The sequence below is a fragment of the Choristoneura fumiferana genome, chromosome 11 (assembly GCF_025370935.1).
Source record: "Choristoneura fumiferana chromosome 11, NRCan_CFum_1, whole genome shotgun sequence".
NCBI classification, from domain to species: Eukaryota; Metazoa; Arthropoda; class Insecta; order Lepidoptera; family Tortricidae; genus Choristoneura; species Choristoneura fumiferana.
This window is the reverse complement of record NC_133482.1, coordinates 13,869,049-13,879,772: the sequence shown is the minus strand read 5'-3', so window position 1 is coordinate 13,879,772 and position 10,724 is coordinate 13,869,049. Positions and strand designations below refer to the sequence as shown.

The 10,724-nt window shown below is 42.8% G+C and overlaps 2 protein-coding genes across 2 annotated transcripts in view; both read left to right on the top strand.

Annotated features, from left to right (window-relative positions):
* The window catches only part of LOC141432932 (phosphofurin acidic cluster sorting protein 2-like), a 9,072-nt gene extending 5,005 nt beyond the window's left edge, over window positions 1-4,067 (top strand). The window contains exons 7-10 of the mRNA XM_074094766.1: window positions 1,141-1,221; window positions 2,476-2,603; window positions 3,277-3,426; window positions 3,960-4,067. Coding sequence (XP_073950867.1) covers window positions 1,141-1,221; window positions 2,476-2,603; window positions 3,277-3,426; window positions 3,960-4,067 — 467 coding nt within the window. The remainder of the gene's footprint in view (window positions 1-1,140; window positions 1,222-2,475; window positions 2,604-3,276; window positions 3,427-3,959) is intronic.
* Window positions 1-10,724, top strand: part of LOC141432897 (phosphofurin acidic cluster sorting protein 1-like) — a 161,655-nt gene that overhangs the window by 145,984 nt on the left and 4,947 nt on the right. Inside the window, exons 12-18 of the mRNA XM_074094722.1 lie at window positions 4,509-4,705; window positions 6,611-6,750; window positions 7,616-7,757; window positions 8,093-8,207; window positions 8,712-8,879; window positions 9,202-9,331; window positions 9,937-10,059. Coding sequence (XP_073950823.1) covers window positions 4,509-4,705; window positions 6,611-6,750; window positions 7,616-7,757; window positions 8,093-8,207; window positions 8,712-8,879; window positions 9,202-9,331; window positions 9,937-10,059 — 1,015 coding nt within the window. The remainder of the gene's footprint in view (window positions 1-4,508; window positions 4,706-6,610; window positions 6,751-7,615; window positions 7,758-8,092; window positions 8,208-8,711; window positions 8,880-9,201; window positions 9,332-9,936; window positions 10,060-10,724) is intronic.

Sequence of the window (10,724 nt, the reverse complement as noted above, 5' to 3'; positions counted from 1 at the left end):
ACCAGGAACATCATAGGCATTCCAACGGTAAGCCAAATTTGTCAAATAAATGCCTTTTTTTTTGGTACCAACTCCTGGTCTATTAAGAAAGATATTCTAAATGCTACTGTCGTTTAACATAGTTTGATTATAAATTATAATTTATGCTAGATTTTAAAATCTCCCCCGGGTTTTATTTTCATGTAAATTTTAATGTAATAAATTGGTATTATATATTGAAATAATGACATTTTTAACGTAAAGGTAGTCCAGGAGTGTCGCTTAATTTTTTTGTTATGAATAGACATTTCTTTGGCTGAACATTAAATGGCACACACGACCGTGTCGACCGTGCAATTGTTTTAACGCTTATATTATGATTTGCATTGCCATAGTATAGAGCAATCATACATAATCTACATTATCTATGTTTAATATACATGTTTTGTTATGTAACGCTGTGTGCATAGTATTCTAGCATGTGTGTGTGAGATGGACTAACGGATATGATACTAAAGCACGGTTAAAATCATACTAATAAATTCATTTTCATTTAGTAAGTACCTAAAAGAGATTAATTCTGTTTTTTAAAGCATTAAAAGCGTAGGAAAATAAAAGTGTGCGTGTTTAAAGAACTGACCGACTCTGACACTACCTCATATTTGAATTTAAAAAAAACAGAGATTGATGAACTGATAACCTCTTCCTTTTTTTTAAATGCACTTTTTGTTCAGTGCGAAGAGAGAATGAGTCTTATGATTTAAAGTAGGGTTTTGTTCCGCATACTTTGATTTTAGAGAAGCTCGATATAACCCGAATTTAAATCATAAAATTAGTAATGACCGCGATAGTGAGAATGACATTGAGAATAAATCTTTTTAACCATTTAGTAATTTATGAATTGTTTATTTGTTGATGACTAAACGAGCTCATAAGGCATTACAGTAAAAAAAACCTAAGAATCTCAAAAAATATTTTTCCTCTGGTTTTAAAATTTCCCCACGTAAATCACTACGCGAAAACAAAACCTACCTGAACATGATATTCCCCAAAAACAAAAATAGAAAAACCGACTCTAAACCAAACCAACGCTGAGTCACCTATAACTTGAACTGCACGCTCATACCGCATCCATCTCACGCGCACGTTACGCATGCGCAGTGAGCCGCCACGCGAGCCTCGCGTCCACAGCGCAGCTGAGCGCCGCGCGGGAACGGTTCGCTGCCTCTATCCCGCTCACAGGTAAATAGGACCACCAGGACCAGATAGAGCTTGAAACTGGTACCAATATTACCGGTATATACCGTTTTAGTACCGTTATTTTACGTACTAGTATTTTAAGATAGACAGCTAAAAGCTAACCGAAAATACCGGCACGAAAGCGGTACCATACCTTGTATTTTTGGGATTGTTTTCAAGCTCTGCTTCCAGTACGCTACAGGTACTAAGCGGTTACGGATATAAAGCATCCATCTCTTTTACACGCGCTTAATGGTCAAAAAGGGATGTATGCCTTTAAAAAAACATGGAATGTTATTATTATTTCGTGATTAGGTACCGTACCATGTATGGAGACTTTAAGAGTGAAAATAGCAAAGTTCAAAACCATATGAATGACATAGAATTATTATCCTTAATTTTGTTCCACAGGAACGCTTTTGTGTATATTTTGTGTAATTATTATACAGCTTACGAAACGATCCTACCGGCTGCGCCAATAAGTATTAATAGCAACCCTGTGTTTATTTTTTAGCAATCGAACAACTACTCTATCATTTAGTTTTAAGTATTAGAAAGCTTTTGTCTTTTGTTTTGTTTTCTCACTATACTCATTCCGCTTCTTCTGCACATCCACTTCGGTATCGAAACGGGCGAAGCGCGCCAGTTTCGATGACGATATGTTTAGCACGAGCATGATATTGCATTTTTGAGTTCAACTTTTAAAACTGTTTCTAATGAAATTTCCGACTTCCTTATTAAATAATTATTGTTATAATTTTTGGGTGCCGTTTTCTTATTTGAAAAAAATGAGGTTAAGGGTTCCTTCTGGTGTATTTAGTAGGGTACAGCATTTGTTTGCTGTCATACCTCGTTACATTTTGGTAATATAGAACAGTGGCGTCACTTATTTACCAACTTAATCTACTAAGTAAATTGATTTGTTTCAAAGCATCAAAATTCTAATATGGCAGTTATTTAATTAAGAATAATCTTATTTTCAAAGTAGTGTTTTTCTTATTAGAGTCGCGTATTGAAATTATTGGTTTATGGTATCTTTCTACTACCTACGCTGATGTGCAGCCAGGTCATAAATATATGTATGTTACAATATATGTACAACTGTATGCCACTAACCATAATGTCGATGTACATATACATACAATTGACGCTATGACTGTGTAGATATGTATGCCCTCGACTGTCGTACTTCCAACGTATGTACGCTGCTGCATTGAATATCAAAATCTAATCATAAATAAACATCGTGTCGTGTAGAATCGGAAGCGGTGCGTAGTTCAGCGGGCGACGAGCGCGGCAGCGAAGGCAACAGCGACGGCGACATCACCGCCGACGCGCCGGTGTCCGGTGCTTCGGTGTCGAGCTCGCCGCCGAACGATGTCAAGGTAGGACGGATTGATTCAGCAGAGCTCTGGGTTCTTCGGGTAGCGGTGCCGTCATATAATGGCTGTAATACAGCGATGAGTCATCGACATACATAGCTTTTTTTTCGCGTTAACCTATGACTTACACCTATCTTACCTGATCAAAAGTGCAGATGAGACCAAAGGTGTATCTCACAGTAACAGCCTATTCACCCTAGCCTGGAAGAGCGCTAGATTGCATCTATCCGGAAATACAGACGATGGGAGCGAATCCCATTCCTTAGCAGTTTAGTATTAGCATTAGCACAAGTATTAGGTATGAAAGATAAAGAGAAACGCATCGAAGAATACCTCGTAAAATATGCAAGTATTTGAATTTCGCATGTGTACGCCTACATCCCGATCCCGATCTCGTGAGAATATCGGAATAAAAAGCAGCCTATGTGCTGTTCCAGTGATCTAGCTGTCTACATGCCAAATTTCAGCGCAAACTGTTCGTCTGTTTTAGCGTGGAAGAGAAACGAACATACATGCACCATACACCTACAAAGCAATTTTCCGGTCCCGCGTGGGAATTGCAGTCCAAGTACCTATTCTTATTCGGAGTGGCCTGTGTTTTCCGTATATTTAAGACGCGTCCTACTGGACGTATATAGGCGTGAGATGATGACGCGTGCCTTTTGCCTCCTTGCAGGAGGACAAGCGTTCCCGGTTGTTCCGGAGCGCGACGAGCGGCGGTAACCTGACGCCGGGCGGCGCGGCGCGTAAGAAGAACTCTCTGTCCGCGGCCGAGCGGCCACTGTCCGCGCACGAATTGCCTGTCCAGAGCCCTACTACCCTCGAGGTATGCCATTTGTCAAATATGTGGTCTACATTGATTGTGGTTTGTATGTCATAAAAGAATAATGTTGATAATACGTGTCTGTCAACTTGAAAGTTCGACTTTAGAGGTTAATTTCAATTGATAGAATACTGTTTTAAAATGTATAGACTAATATTTGGCGGGCCGTATTTTTTTTAACATAAAACTGACTGTGAAATAAATCATGAAATAGGTCACCTGATCTTAAGTGCAAATGTGGCCTAAGGTGTATCTCACTGGTTCAGTAGCCCTAGATTGTATTTATCCGGAAATACAGACGACGGGAGCGAATTCTATTCCTTAGCAGTTCGCATTATTAAAGATGAAGCAAACCGCTTCGTGTGGGCCAATGGAACACTAACTACATAAGGGTAAAGACGCTCCCCCCGCCTGGAAGTCCGTTGGCAAAATGCTGTATCATGCTTTGTATGAACTGAGGCCGTATTATCTAACGCGCTGACGTTCGCTATCGCATTCACCACCTATTTCTACCCCCATCTTACACCGTGTGACAGAAAGAAGTGGTTAATCTCTCTACAGAAGTTAGAGGGTTTGGTCACTTTTTAGTAGGTACTTTGGAGAACAATTTCTTCGAAGTTGAGTTTGGGCAGCTCGGGACGTGAAAAGAAAAATACGTGTCCGTTATTTTAGACTACTCTCTAATATAATGATAATTGGAGCCGGACAATAGGATACCTTTCCTTGTAAGAAGCAACTGGTCCAAGTAGCAAGTGGTCTAAAAGTTCCCCGAATGTCAAGTCGGTCTCCGTTCATCGTTAATTCTATGAATAAATATCGACGGAGCTCCGCTGCGTGAAGCTCCTATTCCGCGTAGCTGAGGTGCTTCGCACCTTGACGCAACTCTTACCTAACCTGACCTATATTTTTACAAGTTTCCGACGCGAACATGTTAGGACTAGTTGCTTTTTAGTTTTAGACCACCTTGCTACTTAGTCCAGCTGCTTAGACGAAGTGATACTATGCCTAAAATGTAATGTATGTGTAACGATCTGGCTCCCATGAAGACGCATCACTGGTTTAACGTAAGGCGGGAACGTTTTCAGCCTCGTCGCACGATGGTCGAGCAGATCAGCCGGCTGCTGGGCGAGGACGGGCCGCTGCCCGAGTGCGTGGCGCTGGCGACGGCGGGAGCGGCGCCCGCACTGCACGCGCTCGGCGTGCCCGCCGTGGTTGCGCCCGCGCCGCAAGCGCCCGACGCGCGCCCTCTGCTGCAAGCGCTGTACTCGCGCGCGGGCAAGCAGTGAGTAGCCTGATGCCTCATGCGTCCCTGGTACCGCGCCTAGATTATCGGCTCTATTTCTTTACCGCCTTATTCATAAAAAAACCTTAATTGAGGTTTGATCGGTCTGTTACTTAGCAGACTGATTAAGCTTAATAGACGGTTGTCAAGAAGTATGATTCATAAACACTTGCTAGCAGTCTGCTAGTTGTTGAGCTGCTGATAGACGGATTAGACGCGTTATGTTGGCCACCTTGACAAATCAAAGACAAAAAATGGCCTAATCGATAATTTAAAAAAAAATTGACAGCAGTGACAGCAAATTAGCAGGAAAAAAAAAATAAAAAGCGAGATGTTTGTTTTCCCGCCATTTCCGATCCGCATGTTTATGTTGTGCAAAAAGCCATAATTATTTTAATCATGCTAATTTTTTTTCATATTTATTGTTAATTTATTGTTGCTAATTTAGAGGATTTTTAAATACAAATTCCTGAAAATAAATTTTCGAGCTTTTTTTTTAATCTTTGCGTAGCCCTGCCTTCACTATAAATATTGTCGGTATGGTTTTTTGCTCTTGTCAAAGTCAGCTGTTCAAACTTGTGGCGGCCATTTTGTGACTTAGCAGGGAGATAAAGGAGGGTCTACGGTCCTCTAACTTTAGCAGAGCCTTGATCGACTGATTAGCGCTAACAGACGTTTATGAATCATGTTTTTTAGCATCGGGCCTTCAAGGAGCCTTCAAGGAGGCTCTAACTTTTTATGAATAAGGCTGTTAGTGTCTTCTACAGTCTAACAGCCTTATTCATAAAAAGTTAGAGCCTCCTTGAAGGCTCCTTGAAGGCCCGATGCTAAAAAACATGATTCATAAACGTCTGTTAGCGCTAATCAGTCGATCAAGGCTCTGCTAAAGTTAGAGGACCGTAGACCCTCCTTTATCTCCCTGCTAAGTCACAAAATGGCCGCCACAAGTTTGAACAGCTGACTTTGACAAGAGCAAAAAACCATACCGAAAATATTTATAGTGAAGGCAGGGCTACGCAAAGATTAAAAAAAAAGCTCGAAAATTTATTTTCAGGAATTTGTATTTAAAAATCCTCTAAATTAGCAACAATAAATTAACAATAAATATGAAAAAAAATTAGCATGATTAAAATAATTATGGCTTTTTGCACAACATAAACATGCGGATCGGAAATGGCGGGAAAACAAACATCTCGCTTTTTATTTTTTTTTTCCTGCTAATTTGCTGTCACTGCTGTCAAATTTTTTTTAAATTATCGATTAGGCCATTTTTTGTCTTTGATTTGTCAAGGTGGCCAACATAACGCGTCTAATCCGTCTATCAGCAGCTCAACAACTAGCAGACTGCTAGCAAGTGTTTATGAATCATACTTCTTGACAACCGTCTATTAAGCTTAATCAGTCTGCTAAGTAACAGACCGATCAAACCTCAATTAAGGTTTTTTTATGAATAAGGCGGTAAGAGAATGCGGTAGGATAACTGCTGAATTTGCTATATTTGTTGGTTCGTAACCCGAACCTGCAATTGCGAGCTCAACTCGAACTTGATCGGTTTTTCCGAAGCGCCTCCTTTTCTTTTTTTTCTCTGAGCGTTCTGCAACTGCCTTCTGAAAGCCTTCTACGCCACCAAAGGGGCGTTAAAGGGTTAGCCGCGCGATTTTGGCGCGCCGTCCTTCTTCGAAGTATTATAGCTCGTATTATAAAAGACACGGCGCGCTAAGGCTGCGTTTCCACAAGAAATGTGCGAGAAATGTGGTTTTCATGAATCAATAGAAATGTTTCATTTACCCATCCTAGCGCAGCATTCATTCCTCGCAATACATCCTAGCAAATGATGGAGACGCAGCCTAAAACCGCGCGGTTAGCCGCATAGTGCGTATGTAGGCTAAGCCAGTTGTTGTCCAGGAGCGGGCGGCGCGGCTGCATGCGCGTGGTGGTGTGCGGCGGGGACGCGGCGGCGGCGGCAGCGCTGCGCGCGCACGCCGAGCTGGCCGCGCGCCGCCCGCACGACGCGCCGCCGCTACGGTTCTACCTGGTGCCCGTCGGTGAGGAACCCAACCCTCCACTTAACACAACACAACCATCATCATTACCAGAGCCCGGAATTTTCGCGGTATTTCTGATCTGTCATAGAGACTTCTCACTTATCGATTTCCGATATTCAATATCGATATATCGATACACAACATGTAAAAAAAGATCAAATGTAGATGTCAACATTAGACGGTTTTATCGTTGAAGAGCGAACTCTTCCAATTGACTTTTGAGCTGTCTAAAATGTGAAATAGACATAAATATGCATTATGCAATGAAAACAATGATTAGTTAACAATTTCTAATTTAATAAATCAATTTCATGTTCAAAGTCTGTTGTGGTGCTAATAAGTGTCCTTATAAAAGATATTACGATTATTATTTCACGATAATATCATTTTCGGTATCATTTTGGTAGAGTCAATACGTGAGAATATACGTGTCACTATGACAGATCAAAAATGCCGTGAAAATTCCGGGCTCTGATCATTACACAACAACGGGCCACCATGAGGCCCGGGTGCCATTCATTTCATTATACACCCTGTTTTTTTTTTAGTTAACTTCGATAGACGGCTCAGTTTCATGTTGAATCTATATAAGCTTTCACATAAGATTCATTTTAAATTCAAATGCGCCGCCCGCCTGCGCCGTGGGGCTCGAGTCAGTCACTAGTCATGATTAGTCAGTTAGCGGTCAGTCTTTGTATGGAGCCAACCCCGTGGTTTGGTTGGGGTTCGGACACGCGAAGTAGATGCATTTGCTTTGCGTAATCTAGTGTAATCTATATCTGTGGTCGAAACGCTGGAATAATGACCCGTTCCGTGGTTGGGAGTGTTTAGTTGGAAACTCCATTGGCATGCTTTGATCTGTCAGGCGGCATGACGGTGGCCCGGCACCTGGCGGCCGCTGACCCGGGCTACGCGGCGCTGTTCGGCGAGGCGTGGGCCGCGTGCTGCGAGCGGGCCGCCGACAACAGCGCGCCTGACCAGGCCGAGATGTCCTCGAGAATAGCCAGGTATAGTGCACAGCAACTGAGGAGTTGAGACCGAAGATTTAGGTAGTTTAAATATGCCTTCGCAGCGTAAAAGAGGACCAACAGACATAGTGAGTAATGTATTTCCATCGGGAAAGGTCGGATTTCAATCTGAATACGACAGCACCCGAAGTGTCAATTATTTATATATTTATCGTATGGCTTACAAATCACACTCAAATCATAACTTAAAGTTGTATTAAGTGAAATTTTATTTCATATCTATTAATATGGAACTTTATTATTTATTGTCAAATGTCAAAACGGCTGTATGATGGATACTAAACTAACTAACTAATACGCTGTTATGTCGGCAGGTACCTGAACAGTATCGGTCCCGTGAACAACGTCCCGATCGGCGAGGCGATGGTGGCGTACCGCGAGAGATCTGGCGACGAGGACGCCAGCCAGACCTTCGTGCCGTTCGTTGCGGTTAGTGGGCCGACCCTAATACTAGCTTTAGCCTGGGACTCACGCAGAGATAAAATTTATAGTCAACTCCTGTTCTGTTTCCGCGGGAAATGACAATGATCCCTTCGTATTGCACCTCTATTATCCTAAGGGATGATATCTACCAAATCTGTAACAGCAGCAGCTACGAGTAGTCAGTTAGTTAAAAATAACGCCAGCCAGACCTGTGTGCCGTTCATCGTGGTTAGTGAGCCTGAGCCGATACTAATACTAGCTTTAGCCCGCGACTTCGCTCAGAGTAAAAATAAATGGACATCTCGCGTTCTCTTCCCTGAGGGAAATTCCAAAAATCTCTTACTGCACCTATCTTATCCTAAGGGATGATATCTGCCAAGTACAGCCACCTGCATTAATATTTGCCACAACGGTGCGTGCAAAAATATCTGACACGTCATCATTTATGCGCGCTTTGCTGTGTCAGATATTGGGGCTAGTGACAGTACGAAGTGGTTTCCCTCCCCCCAGGAGGTCCGCGTGGGGTGCAGCGAGGGCGGCGTGTCCTCTCTGGAGCTGGAGGAGGGCGGGTCCCCACCGGCGCGGCCGTCGCCGCCCGCCACGCCCGCGCCGCACGATCTGCAGCCGCCGCCGCTGCTGGCGCGCGAGCCGCTAGAGCTGCAGCTGGACTACTGGCTGGTGAGTCCCGCGCCACTCGCAGCTGGAGGGGGGCGGGTCCCCCTGGCGCGGCCGTCGCCGCCCGCCACGCCCTATATTCATTATCCCTAATGAATATTTCACCATTTCGCCATTTCGGCTGCAGGCATATTAGGCAAAATATGAAATTTGTCTAGGAGTAATGAGTAGGTATCCCAAGATTTTTTGATGTGTGTATTTAATAAACATTTCGTACTTATTTAGTTTGAGGTCATCTGAGCATAATGAAACATTGTTTGTTGCTCATTTTATATTTGTTCCCGTCATAGAATTTGTTATGACAGTCTTGTCATGTATTTCAAAGGTTCCCGGACGGCAGGCGGAGGGTGCCGACGGCAAGGTGACGGTGAAAGCCTCCTTCCGGGCGCTCCACGTGACAAGGCAAAACGCCCACCTCTGCATCACCTACCTTACCAAGGAGAAGAAACAGAAGAGTGAGTTATGTGCATAAAATAGATCACCGGTGAGCTATATAGATCACCGGTTCCCAAACGTGCGTCGCGATGCCTCAAGTCTCAAGAATTTTTATCAGAGCTCCGTACTTCAAAAGAATAAAACGGACGCCTTATAGGATCGCTTTGTTGTCCATCTGGTATGTCTATCAAGGTCCTTTTTATTCCGGGAATGTGTGGAGGTATCGTTGAAATTAAAACCATATACTCAGGTTTACAGTCCCTTGAAGCTATAAAAAAATCTAATTTCTGAGTTGACGCAAAAAAAGATACGGCTGTTTATGCCGCAAATTTTATTTAGGGTACTTCTTGTTGACCTAGAACTGTGAAATTTGACAATTACTACAGTACAGTCTTATACTAAAACTATACATTTGTATTTTTTTATGTCTGTCCGTCTACTCTATGTGATTGTTACGGACATAGATAGATTATATCTGTAGCAATCTTAAAATGAACCCACACTGCGCACACTTTGCTTAGGAGCCTCTGCTAACAATGGATATTCGTAGATACGTACAAAGTACAGAACCCGAGTCCGACTCGCACTTGTTTTTTTTTTATAATGAATTTATCGTTCTTTCCAGTAATGCGACTGGGGAAGAAAAAGGAGAAGACCGGCGAGGCGGAGCCGGGTCGCACGCAGACGGTGGACGGCGTCGCGAGGCTCATCTGCTCCGCCAAGTCCAACCACAGCGTGCCGCTCAAGGGTACCCACTTTTTGTGTAACAGTAGCCTCTACCCGCGGCTGCGCTCGCGCTAACCGTTAAGGCTGGTTATCAAGTAGTTAACTAAATTTTAACTCTATTTTAAGTAAGTGTTTAGTAAGCTAAGTTCTTTAGTTAGCCCGAGATGGACGACCAACAGCGCATTCAATTCCCAAATTCAGTAATTAAATTCGTATTAAGTGAGGTTTTAGATGAATTGAAAGATGAAATAGTGAGGAGAAACGAGAACACCCAAGTGAACATCATTTTCTAAACATCAAATATCTCCATTGGTTCTGACGCTTACGTTGAACCGCGATTTAGATGAAATTCGGTGTACAGATAGTTTAGAGTCCCGGGCAAGGACATAGGATAGTCTTTATCCCGGAAAATTGCATAGTTCCCGCAGAATAGTAATAAACGAATTCTACGCAGACGGAGACGCGGGTAACAGGCTAGTTAATGATATATGAAATATGACAACACTACAACCAGAATGTTAATGTCGGTCGGGACTCTTCGATTTTCTTCGTTTTCGTGAAGATTCAAATGAGAAAGCAAAAGTTCAGTGCATTCCTTTTATAGTTCACTATCCACTTATGTAGGGGAAAATTACTTCTTTACATCTACAGATGTAAGTGGTACGTATTTATAAAGTGTTACTTCAC